Consider the following 13,595-nt stretch of genomic DNA (forward strand, 5'->3'; position numbering starts at 1 on the left):
CTGCTACGTAGGGTTCCGACACCCCCAGCACACCCAAAGATCCCACCCAGAGCCCCGATTTTCTCACTTTGTCCCTCCACCCTTACTATTTATCCATGTAGTCAAAGACCGATGTTGTCGCTATAGCACCCACACCATCGCACATGCCTTCCTGGATGGAGCCGCTCCACTCAGGCGCCAGCCATGCTTTGCCACCTCTCTTCCGTCCCTGGTCCGACCGCCGCTAAGGTACCCTCCGCCCTTGCACATCGCCGTCCATGGAGGACACCATGCCCATGTAATAATCAATCACTATTTATGTTTTATTTGTTTCGGATTAATCTATCTATATATCCTACATAGACAAACCCCATCACAAGTCATTAATTCCTATTTATAGCACATATGTGCCCCAGATCACCCCAATCATTATTAGACATTCAATCTAAATTGGGTGGCATAGGTTGCAACGATTTCCCTTTGTCCTTCCCCATCTCTAGGATGCACACATGCATGCCGGTCGTGGGTGAAAAAATATCACCTACTTCGTCTTACCACCTCTTAAGTTTAATTGATTGATTATTCATTAATTGTTTGTTGTGCTTTATTTGTTTATGGAAGAGAATCTCACAAGAAATCTGTCAATGCAATTGAAAGTTAAGGGTGCAACTCAATGCATCCGGTGTGTGGTGTGCCTAAGTTTGCGGGAAAAAAACCATCCTCAACAACACAAAAGCGATGTGATGTATTTTTTCACTTTAGGATATATATAATACCAACATTTTTACCCCGCACAAATTCCCGCCACAACGCATGGGCCATTCATCTAGTTTGATATTATTTTATAACATTGCATATGCTCAAATGTGTGTGCTATATGAAGGACAAATTTTAGGGCACCGGTTTTAGGGCTGCTAAAAAGCATAAATTGTTTTGTGCCCAAAAAACCTTCTCCCTCCACACCTAAACCATTTTTAGGACACCAATTTTTTTGCCGCTGTTGGAGATAGTCTGATGCCGCACATTTAACCACTTCTCTGATTGTGCCATCTCTATTGATCTTAACGCACCCCACCTCCGAGGGTTCCCACTATGCACATGTCGGAGCGTGCGCACCAAAGGCTGGAGTAGGTATATCCGACCCAGAGATGAGTTCATGAATAATCTTTTTGTATCTGCAAAGAAGATGACTAGCCCTGAAGATCTTGATATGGTTTTTTAGGGATGTCTATACTACTTGTTTGATCTAGATCTAAGGCCTGTTCATGAAAAACTTATGAACAAAGTAGAGCATAAACATATACGCCATTTCCATTGATCTTAAAGCACTCCGCCTCGGGGTTCCCACTTATGCACTTGTCCACTCGTGTTTACCAAGGCCAGAGTAGGTATATCAAACACAGAGATGAGTTTGTGAATAATCTTCTTGTTTCTGCAAAGATGATTATCAGCCTTAGAGATCTCAATATATTTTCCTTAATTTTTAGGGATATTTGTTGATTGGAGCTAGATCTAAGTCCTTTTTATTGGAAATAAACATATGAACAAAGTAGAGTACAAACATATGCACCATCTACATTGATCTGAAGGCACCCTGTCTTTGGGGTTCCCACTTATGCACCTGTTTGGGTAGAGCAGGTATATCCAACACATAGGGGCGTGTTTGGTTGCCCGCATACATGCCAACCAGGTCCGCGTGGGATGTGCGCGGTCTATTTGGTTGGCTGGGCTGCATGTGGTTTGAGACCCGCACAAACCTCAAAGCAGCCCGCAGCCTGGCCCGGCGGGAACTGCCGAATCGGTAGTTTCTTGCGAGCCTGGTCGGGCGCGGCCACGCGTGCGGGGCAATTGCACGCCTCGGGCAGCGCGGGAGACGAAGGCGACGTCTCATTACTTGCCCCCACTCTCCTGTCACCGGCCAGGCGCACTGTTCCCACCGCTCCCTCTCTCTCCCTCACTGCCCCTCCCTCTCCTCTCCTCTGCTCCGATGGCTCCGTCACGCCCACCGCCGCGCCGCCCTCTGACCCCGGTCGACCAACGTGTCTACATCATCCAGGAGCGCTGGCTGGCCGGGCTCCAGAACTCGGGTCGCGACCTGGCCTCGGCGCTGCGGGCGCCGTCCCCCATCTGCTGCCGGCCTCCACGAGCGCCGACGCCGGCCAATGCGGTGACGGACGCTCCTGCTCTGCCGCCGATTCCGAACCTCGTGGTCCTGGGCTCGGCGCCGGCGCTGTCGACGGAGCCGCCCCTTGTTGGGACACCATTGGCCTCGGGGGTTTTCTTAACCCCCGTCCAAGGGTTTTCTCCGGTCGGCGGGTCGTCCTTCGCGACCTCCGGCGTGGTGTTCAGCACGGGGCCGATGCCGCAGGCCGTCGCCGGGGCCGGCTCGTCCTCTGCTCCGCCATCTCTATCGTTCCCACCGGGGTTTTCACCCCGGCCTCGATTTGCCGTGGCTGCGCGTGCTCCGGTGAGTCAAATCCCCAACAAACTTGCTCCTAGATGTAGATTAGCGGTTAATTTCTTAGGCATGTGCTAGGATTGATAGGAATCTAGCAGATCCGATTGGATGCAATCCCAATCGAATCCAATCGGACTGATCTGTTCTTGTTTTGTACAGTGCGTGTGCTACTGCTTGTGTTCATGCTAGAATGCTAGTAGCTGTGTTACATGCTAGATTCATGTTCATGCTAGGGTGAGTGCTACTACATTCTAGATTTGTGCTACATGCTAGTAGCTGTGTTCATGGTAGAATCATGTTCATGTTGAGTGATGAATGCTAGAATCATGTTGACTGATGGCATGCTCATGTTAGGATCATGTCCTTGTTTCATGTTGCATGTTGAAGCTAGGGTTTGTGCCATGAGTGGATGTTATACGTGCATGTAGTAGGATGGTCCCAAATCTGTATAGCTGCACATGGGTGCTATTGGCACTTGCTGTTGCTATTTTTAGATGTTTCCTTGTTTAGGATTGTGCAGTGCTCAGTGCCAGTTGCAGCAAAGAAGATGCCACTGATCACTAGGCAAATGTCATTTATCAATGGCACTTGCTGTTGGGCAAAATGGCACTTGCTATTGGGCAAGTCACTGATCGGTGTCATTGATCAGTGTCATTTGCACTACAGCAAGTAGATTAGTGCTCTTGCCCAACACCAAGTGCCACTGATCAATGCCATTTGGCCACGAGCACATGCCACTGATCAGTGGCACTTGCTGTTGGGCAAGTGCACTGATCAGTGGCACTTGCTGTTGGGCAAGGCCACTGATCAGTGGCACTGATCAGTGGCATTTGCTTGCTTGCTTGCTTTGTTTGATACTAATACTTGTCATGTTGCCTGACAAGATACTGAAGACTGACTGGGATGTGATGGGTGGAGGAGCTCATGTCGTGGCCGGAGCTGAGCGCGCCGAGGATTTCACCCCGAAGAATAGGTGGCTCAGGATGGTGGACCTGCCTGGCAGGATCGCCTTCATGAGCGTGCCTTGTTCAAGGGGACGATCTTCGAGGCAGGGCCACGAGGAGGGGGCCAGGGAGCCGATGAGATTCTAAGCACAGATCAAGGACAATGAGGACCTCGCCATGCTCGTCGTCCCTCCCAAGTTCGTGGAGGTGATGAACACCTGGCTGGTCATCAAGCGACTCCCGCGCGTGGTCATGCTCTCAGCCAACAAGAGGTGCGTGTTCTGGGTGCAGATCCAGAACTTCGAGGGCCAGATGGTGCTTGGCCGGGGGTGGAACTACTTCTGCCGCCACCACAAGATCATCCTCGGCGACCTCGTCGTTGTGCGCATCTCCGGACTGGGACTGAAGGTTCAGATCTACAACCACGACTCGTCGGTGATGTGCAAGTACCGTTGCAGCAGGCACAACTGCCTTGGTGGCATCGAGCAGGCTATGTAGTTAAGTTAAGTCAGGTGTTAGTGGAGAACTTTTAGGGTGTGTGGCGAGACTTGTGCTGGAAATATGTTCATATTTTGGCCAGGTGCAGCACCCTGGCACAACAGGGAAGGAGGATGGCCCTGCTCTTAATCTAGAGTATGCTATCTAGTTAAGTAGTTTGCTGTGTTAAGTTTGCTGTCATTACATTGCTTGCTTTGTTTGATTTTGCTGTTGTGATGTTGCTGTTGTGCTGATCATGTGTAGTGGTAAGGCCATCACATTTGAATGGGCTGGGCAGAACACAAACGCTGTTTGCAACCAAACAGCTGAAGTTTGCATCTGCTCACACCCTAAGCACAAATGCGGGCAACCAAACAGCAGGGGTAAGTCCCTCTCGATGCGATGCAGGCAACCAAACAGATTGCAACTGCTGCATATGAAGCTGTATTTCAGCAATCAGGTTGGGTTGAGATGGACATGCAATGCAAGTACTGTTCCAAACTACAACCGAACACGCTCTAGATGAATTCATGAATAATCTTCTGCTATCTGCAAAAGAGATGATCAGCCCTAGAGATCTAGGTATATTTTCTTTATTTTTTATTAGGATATCTGTACCTAATCTAGATCTAAAGCCTTTTCAGGGAAAAATATATAAACAAAGTGGATCACAAACATATGCGCCAGATTCCACTGCACAATTGTCTTTAATTTCACATCTATTCAAAATTACAGACCAAGCAGGTAAAATGGAGCACTGCATGAATCCACTGCAAAGATGACAACACAGCAACACCCAGCTCAAGAACTAAAGCTAATCGATGCATACTGATCGCCAGTGGTGTGAACTTGACAGCTTCGAGGCAGGAGGAGCTCCCCAGCTCGCAGCACGCCGGCGGCGGACCGGCAGGGACGACGCCATGGTGCCGCTGTCATCGTCGTTGCGTTCGGTGTTGCTGAAATCATGAAGGCCTCCGCCGTTGATGTCGCCCAGGCCCAGCATTGCTCGCAGTGCCTTCCGCGCCATGTCCTTGTGAACGCCGGGGTCCGCTTGCTCGGCGATGAGGATGAGTGGCCGGTCGGCGCCGGCCGCTCTGGCGAGCCCCCGGAACCGCGGGCTTCCCTTGCTCATGTCGTACAATGCCGCGACGCAGCATTCTTCAAGCTCCGACCTGTGAGCGTCGTCGGAAAGGATGACGGAGAACGTCGCCACGGCGCCGGCGTCCATGAGCGCTGTCCGGCCCTCAGTGCAGGCGGCGACGTTGCAGATCACCATGAGGGCCAGCCTGCGGATGGGCAACGGCTCGTTGGAATCGGAGGAGATGGAGAGCAGGTTCTTGGCGGCGCCCGGGGCGCGCGCGAGCTTAGACTGGTTAACGGCGGCGAGGGAGAGGTGGAGCAGAGCCATCCCGGCATCGCGGCGCGCTCGCGGGGCCTGGTCGCCCGTCGTAAGGAGTGCCAGAAGAGGAGGCAAGGCGCCGAGCACGCCGATGGCGGCGCGGTTGCCCTCGTGGAGAGCCAGGCCGAACAGAGCGCCTGCCGCGTGCTCGCACGCCTCCGGGGCGGCAGCACCCAAGCTGGCAACCTCGACGAGCGCCGGCACGGCACCCGCGCGGACGATGGGCACCCTGTTCTCAGGCTCGAGGGAGAGGTTGGCCAGAGCAGCGGTAGCGTCGGCGCGCGCCGCGGCCGAGTGACGCGCGGACAGCAGCACGCGACGGAGCGCAGCGAGCAGCTGTGGCACGCAGAGCGCCCGCCTCCTCGGCGCGCTTTCCCGCGTCGCCCGTCGCAGCGCCGCCATCGCTGCCTCCACCTCCCACTCATCTCCGCCGCCCACAGCCTTCACTGTCAACTGGCCAACTTCCTCCTCCCCCTCACCAACCCGCAACGACTCCGTTTTCTTCGCGCACACCATCTCCAGCTGCTCCACCGCCGTTATCTCTGACGACGACCGGGAGGACGACGACGACGTCGACGCAGCGGACGCCCTGGAGGAGCAGGACAAGTTAGAAGACGACCTGCCTGGTGGCCGCGGAGACGAAACCGCGCGTAGCACGGCCTCCCGTGCCGCAGCGGCGGAAGGGGCCGCAGGCGGCGCGCGTCCGGACCGCGCGCTCCAAGTCCGGATGGCCGCCCCGAGCGCGTCGTTGGGTATGGGAACCACCCCACCCGATGCCGGCGAGTCTCCCTCCAGGCCAGGTGGAGAGACGGAAAGCTCCGCGCAGGCCTGGATGCAGGCGCGCTCGTACGTCCGCCCCGACGGCAGGATCACCGGGTCGGACATGGGCGCGCCCAGTATCGGGCACAGGAACTCCCGTGGCACGTCCTCCTCCTTGTCCACCGGGGACAGGGTTGCAGGGAGGGATGGCGGCGGCGGCGGCGGCGGCTTGGAGTGGAAGGGCAGAAGCTTCCAGCGCCATGCGCGCGCGGCACCCATGCTTAATTATCAGCTCGGCAGCTGCAAGCAGAGCAGCGGCGCTTTGGTGCTTTTGGTGCAATAATGGACGGTGGCTCACCTTTGCTTTGGATGGCTGGAGCCGTGTGCTCGCCGTCCTTTTCGGGCGTTTAAGTATTGTGGCTTGGGAGACAGTGCAAGGTGACTTAGCCTGGAAGGGATCGGCGATTAGGTACTGACATGTCGCCTGTGGATCTGCATCTCAAACAGAGTCAGGATATACACTCGGCAAGAATGTTCTTGAACATTCTTATCGCTTTTTTACATGGAAAACGCACCAGTGGTACATAATACAAAAAACAAAAACAAAAAACAACGCCTCTTCACTATTATTGATGGCGTTGATAAAATCACGGAGACTCACGCCTTGTCTCAAAAAGAGTTTGATACGAAAAATCAATCCAATGAGAAAATTGCTCTATTGCCAGAAGAGAAAATCAAGTGATACCAAAGATGCAATGCCGACTTTATTTTGGAGGGAGACAGTAATACACAATACTTTCAAATGGTCGCGGATAGACGACATAGAAAGAAGTGTATTTTTAGTCTCCAATAAGATGAAAGGGGGACCAAAGGACGCATGAGGCTTAAAAGTTATCTTACCAAGTACTACAAATCACTGTTTGGGGCCTAAAGACCCGAGTTCAAATTCTAGAATTGATAGATGATGCACAGGGGTTTTTCTCGTTTTATTGATGATCAACCTTGATGTGTGGTGAAACCAGTCATCAAGAAATATCTTGATACTCATTTAAAAAAAATCATGAGCATCACGTTTATCTTGGTACTCATATTAAAATGGTTGTATGCATCCCTAGTTGGCGCAGAGGTCGGAAAATGAAAATCTCTCCTATTTTTAAGCAAAGAGAGCCTTGACTTAGTGGTTGGGCATGCAGTTCTGCAGCTTAACGACCCGAATTCAGGTCCTAAAATTGACAGGTGATACATAGGGGTTTTCCCCCATTTATTGAGGATCAAGCTTGATGTGTGGTGGAACCACTCATGCAGAAATATCTTGATACTCATTAAAAGAAATATGAGGATCATGTTTATCTTAGTACTCATACTAAAATGGATGTATGCAGGACGAGGATTAGGAGCTCTCGGAGGCTCCGCATCCCTATACGAACAATTCGTTCAAAAAAATACTGAGAAATTTGAAAAATAATCTGGGATTTTGGGATATGAAACGTGGGTTCCCGATGTACTCTTGTCTGAAATTTTGTGAAAGAATGCAAGGAAACATATTCGTGGCAAAAACGACAAAAACTTTCTATGTATAGCAAAACATTGTTTGGGTGAATTTTTGTTCGGACAGTAATTCCTTCGCCACGGATACGTTTTCTGGTATTTTTCACGAAATTTCACATGGAAGTAGATTGGGGAAACAGGTTTGATATCCCAATTTTTTTATTTTATTTTTGGGTATTTTTTATGATTATTTTTCGTATAGGGGTGTGGAGCACCCATGTGCTCATGTGTATTTTCCATGTATGCATCCCTAGTTGGTGCAGAGGTCAGGAAGTGAAAATTTCTCCCATTTTTAATAGGTACACACTAACCCCCGCCCAACCCTACCCCTGCTCCCGTGCGGCCCCGCCGCGTTGCATCGGGGCGCCCCCGCCTCCTTCCTCTGCCCCCGTCACCACTCTCCTCTCCGCCGCCGGCGACGACGACGCCAGCGCAAAGCCCAAGCGGCTCGGAGACGGCCTTCTCCTCACGCGCTAGAGGCTCAAGATTAGTGTGGCAGATTCGATCTCGATCTCCTCGGCAGTGATGGCAGACAACATCGGCTAGGGCATGACGGCAGGGCTATAGTCGCAGCGGCAGGTGGCGGTGGCAGCCATGCTATAGCCGCTCAACCTCTGGTTCGGCTTTAGATCGTGTCGGTGCTCCTGGTCTTGCTCTGCATCACGCGGGTGTTGGGGAACACAGTAATTTTTTTAAAAAACCCTACGCACACGCAAGATCTATCATGGTGATGCATAGCAACAAGAGGGGAAGAGTGTTGTCCACGTACCCTCGTAGACTGTAAGCGGAAGCGTTATGACAACGCGGTTGATGTAGTCGAACGTCTTCACGATCTGACCGATCCGAGCACCAAAAGTACGGCACCTCCGCGATCTGCACACGTTCGGCTCGATGACGTCCCACGAACTCTTGATCCAGCTGACTGTCGAGGGAGAGCTTCATCAGCACGACGGCGTGATGACGGTGATGATGAAGCTACCGGAACAAGGCTTCACCTAAGCACTGCAACGATATGACCGAGGTGGATTATGGTGGAGGGGGGCATCGCACACGGCTAATACAACTGTCAATTTGTATGTCTATGGGGTGCCCCTCCCCCGTATATAAAGGAGTGGAGGAGGGGGGAGGGCCGGCCCTCTATGGCGTGCCTTGGAGGAGTCCTACTCCCACCGGGAGTAGGATTCCCCCCTCCCTAGTTGGACTAGGAGAGAAAGGAAGGGGGAGGAAGGAGGAAGGAAAGGGGAGAAGGGCCCCACCCAATTCGGATTGGGTTTTTTTTGGGGGGCGGGGGGCTGTAACGCCCTCGATGCGGCTATATCTCCCATGTGTCGAAGCACGACTTAGAGGCATAACCGCGTTGAAAGCAATGTCGCAAGTGAGGTAATCATCACACAACCCATGTAATACATAAGGGAAAGAGATACATAGTTGGCTTACAATCGCCACTTCACACAGTTACATGAATAAAGCATTACATCATCCAAATACAATCAAGGTCCGAGTACGGAATCAAAATAAAAGAAGAACCCCAAATGCGACACGGTCCCCGATCGACCCCAACTGGGCTCCACTACTGATCAACTAGAACGAAACACCACAAAGGACAAGATCTTCATCGAGCTCCTCTGTGAGCTTGGTTGCGTCATCTGCATGGTTCAACGGCACCTGCAAGCTGGTTTGGAAGTATCTGTGAGTCCCGGGACTCAGCAATCTCGCACCCTCGCGATCAAGACTATTTAAGCTTATGGGTAAGGTAAAAGGTATGAGGTGGAGCTGCAGCAAGCGACTAGCATATATGGTGGCTAACATACGCAAATGAGAGCGAGAAGAGAAGGCAAAGCACGGTCGATAAAAGTATGATCAAGAAGTGATCCTAGAACAACCTACGTCAAGCATAACTCCAACACCGTGTTCACTTCCCGGACTCCGCCGGAAAGAGACCATCACGGTTACACACGCAGTTGATTCATTTTAATTAAGTTAAGGTTCAAGTTATCTACAACCGGACATTAACAAATTCTCATCTGCCCATAACCGCGGGCACGGCTTTCGAAAGTTCAAATCCCTGCAGGGGTGTCCCAACTTAGCCCATGACAAGCTCTCACGGTCAACGAAGGAATAGACCTCCTCCTGAGACATTCCGATCAGGCTCGGTATCCCGGTTCTACAAGACATCCTCGACAATGGTAAAACAAGTCCAGCAAGACCACCCGCTGTGCCGACAAATCCCGATAGGAGCTGCACATATCTCGTTCTTAGGGCACACCGGATAAGCTAAGCGTACAGGAGCCGACGTAACCCAAGTTGCCAAGGGATGGCCCTGCATGGTGCTCTGGGTTGGACCAACACTCAGAGGAGCACTGGCCGGGGGGGGGGGGTTTAAAATAAGATGACCCTTGGGCTGGCCTAACCCAAGGGAAAAAGAGGCTAGGTGGCAAATGGTAAAACCAGGGTTGGGCCTTGCTGGAGGAGTTTTATTCAAAGCGAACTGTCAAGGGGTTCCCATTATAACCCAACCGCGTAAGGAACGCAAAATCCGGGAACATAACACCGATATGACGGAAACTAGGGCGGCAAGAGTGGAACAAAACACTAGGCATAAGGCCGAGCCTTCCACTCTTTACCAAGTATATAGACGCATTAATTAAATAAGATATATTGTGATATCCCAACAAGTAAACATGTTCCAACAAGGAACAACACCTCCATGTTCCAACAAGGAACAAACTTCAATATTCACCTGCAACTAACAACGCTATAAGAGGGGCTGAGCAAAGCGGTAACATAGCCAAACAACGGTTTGCTAGGACAAGGTGAGTTTGAGGCTTGGTTCAACAATATGGGAGGCATGATAAGCAAGTGGTAGGTATCGCAGCATAGGCATAGCAAAAGAGCGAGCAACTAAGCAAGCAAAGATAGAAGTGATTTCGAGGGTATGATCATCTTGCCTGAGATCCCGCAAGGAAGAAGAACGAGTCCATGAAGAAGACAAACAGACGTAGTCGAACGAATCCTCACAACACGACGTTATCGGAACCAACCCGAAGAAGCAACACTGGAAAGAAGCAAACAATCATGGTGAACAAACATCACATAAGCATGGCACGATGCGCAAACAAGTATGATGCATGTCCGGTTTAATGATAAATGGCATGGCAAAATGCACAAGCAATACTACAAATTAAATGGAGCTCAATATGCAACTCCGTTGCATATTGATGAAACACCACATGACTTATTAAGTTCGATCTTGTTTATGTACCCAACAATATTAAATGTTGTTAAACATGGCAAGAGGGTGAAGCAAAGAAAACTACCTATCTAGTCAAGTTTAAATGAGGCCGGAAACAACGAAAAACAATTTTCGGAAACTCCTCATATGCATATATTAGGTTCGGTACTGTTCTTCCCTAAACACAATTTTAGGGTTGTTAAACATGCAAAGAGATGCCACCATGTTAAACTATGCAAAATTCTACCCCATTTACATATAAAGATGATTAAATTCTGAGTTACGGTTATTTAGTTATGAATTAAGTCATTTTAGCATGGCATAGGGGCAAATTAAAACAAACAACATTTTAAACATGGATGGAAATGACATATTATGAAACTACACAAAATTCTAAGCAACTTTCATATATAAATCATTTTATTCCGGTGCATAATGATGAGTTATTATATGCATGAAACATGAGGGTTTTTCTGTAAAAACTGCTGACTCTGGAAAAAATAGACAAATTGCAGAACTGAAAAAAATAGAGGCGGGCCGAAACACAGAAGGCTGGCCCAACCGGAGGGAAAAGAAAAAAAACAAAAGAGGGGCGCGGGTGCCCTCACCATGGGCTTGGGCCCAGTCAGTGCAGCGGGCCGGCTTGCGCTGGCGGAACTGGACCGCGAGGACGCAGCCCACGCGGACGCGGTCAACGGTGACGGGCGATCTCCTCCCGTTCGAAGCAGAGACGGGAACAGGCACAACGGCGGCGGTGGTCCGGCGAGGACGTCGACGGGGCAAGACGAGGAGGCCGGGAACGAGCAGATCGGCGCGTGGGGAACTCGGATCCGGCGAAGGACGCAGTCAACGCTCGAGGACGAGCGCTGTGAAGCACTGCTCGACCTGAAGCAGAGGAGATGCACGGGAAGCAGGGCATCGATGGCGCGGGCGGCGATGTGACTTGCTCCGGCGGGGTTTGCAGGTCGGGAGGCGCGGGGAGGACCGGGAACGGTGGAGATGCGGTTCCATGGCGGCGATTTTGACCTGCAGAGGGCGACGGAACGATGACCATGGCAGCAGGGGCGTCCTCCTGTTGCTCCTGCTCCTGGCGAGAGAGAGAGAGAGAGAGAGAAACTGAGATAGCAAGAGAGAGAGAAGGGAACCAGATGAAAGGAAGGGCGCGCTGCGACCTGGAGAGACGAGGCGGCCAGCGGCGGCCATGGGAGCTCGTGCTCCTAGTTGCTGCTCGGGATGGTCTGCTATTTGCTGCTGCTCGCCGGCAACGGCTGGGTCGACGACGGGGTCGAGGTGCGCCCCAGCGCCATGGAAGCTACGGGAGAGGTAGGCGCACGGGCAGAGGAGCTCTGGCTCCTGTAGGATTTGGGCGACGGCGGTGGTTGGACGGGAGGGGAAAACGAGGAGAAAGTGGAGGCTCAGCGGAGAGATTGGGTGGAGATGGATCCCGAGGTAGGAGATGCTGGCGGCGGGTGAAGGGACAAGCCTCCTAATTTCTAGGTTGGGCAATATATATACACCAGGTGGATTAGGTTAGGCGCTATCTCGTCCCTACGATCGTAATCGGATGGTCGCGAATAAAATAGTTAGGGAGCCCAAATAAGAAAACGATGACGTTTTGTAGATGTTTGGGGATGATCCGGACACAATGGTGGCGACAGTCCGGGTCGGGTCCAGGACAACTTTTCGGACGCGCGCGCGAGGGGGTTTGATGCACTGAGTAGAGAGGGTTTGGTAGGGTCTGACGGTGAGTAGAGGACTGTGCAGAAGGCCTCAGGCTGATACAAGAGAAGAGAGAAAGGCCCGGCGACTGTTTCCGGAGACCGAAAACGTCCGACGATTTGACCGACTATATTGCCGCTATAGTTTAACGGTTGAGCTATCAAACGAACTCCGAATGCGATGAAACTTGGCAGGCGGCCTATCTACACCATAAAAAGACCACACGCCAACTTTCATCCCATTCCGAGAACATTTCCGGCCACTTATAAAATAATATTTCGGACATGCCGCGGGCGCATGCAAGTGTGTCTGGGCTCAGAACGGACAACGGACGGAACGAGGAGACCGGGACGGATGCAAGTTTCGAAAACATGATGATGCAATGCACATGATAACATGACAAGATGCAACACGCAAGCAAAAGACATGGCAACAACAGCGAATAACTGGACGACACCTGGCACATCGGTCTCGGGGCGTTATAGGGGCGCCCCCTCCTAGGCTCCCTTCTCCTCTCTCCCACTAAGGCCCAATAAGGCCCATATACTTCCTGGGGGGTTCTGGTAACCTCCCGGTACTCCGGTATATTCCCGAACTCACCCGGAACCATTCTGATGTCCAAACATAGGCTTCCAATATATCGATCTTTATGTCTCGACCATTTCTAGAGTCCTCGTCATGCCCGTGATCACATCCGGGACTCCGAACAACCTTCGGTACATCAAAACACATAAACTCATAATACCGATCGTCACTGAACGTTAAGCGTGCGGACCCTACGGGTTCGAGAACTATGTAGACATGACCGAGACTCATCTCCGGTCAATAACCAATAGCGGAACCTGGATGCTCATATTGGTTCCTACATATTCTACAAAGATCTTTATCGGTCAAACCGCATAACAACATACGTTGTTCCCTTTATCATCGGTATGTTACTTGCCCGAGATTCGATCGTCGGTATCTCAATACCTAGTTCAATCTCGTTACCGGCAAGTCTCTTTACTCGTTCTGTAATGCAACATCCCATAGCTAACTCATTAGTCACATTTCTTGCAAGGTTTATAGTGATGTGCATTA

At 51.3% G+C, this 13,595-nt stretch overlaps 1 protein-coding gene across 1 annotated transcript; it reads right to left on the reverse strand.

The window, feature by feature from the left end:
- Positions 1-4,546: 4,546 nt before the first annotated feature.
- LOC119334634 (U-box domain-containing protein 39-like) lies at positions 4,547-6,450 on the reverse strand. The gene has a single exon (XM_037607172.1). The coding sequence runs from the start codon at positions 6,293-6,295 to the stop codon at positions 4,673-4,675; it is 1,623 nt and encodes a 540-aa protein (XP_037463069.1). The 5' UTR covers positions 6,296-6,450; the 3' UTR covers positions 4,547-4,672.
- Between the last annotated feature and the right edge of the window lie 7,145 nt (positions 6,451-13,595).

The sequence above is a fragment of the Triticum dicoccoides genome, chromosome 7A (assembly GCF_002162155.2).
Source record: "Triticum dicoccoides isolate Atlit2015 ecotype Zavitan chromosome 7A, WEW_v2.0, whole genome shotgun sequence".
Lineage (NCBI taxonomy): Eukaryota > Viridiplantae > Streptophyta > Magnoliopsida > Poales > Poaceae > Triticum > Triticum dicoccoides.

Excerpts from the sequence above, each read along its gene's own strand:
- LOC119334634 (XM_037607172.1), bottom strand. The coding sequence starts at position 6,295 with ATGGGTGCCGCGCGCGCATGGCGCTGGAAGCTTCTGCCCTTCCACTCC.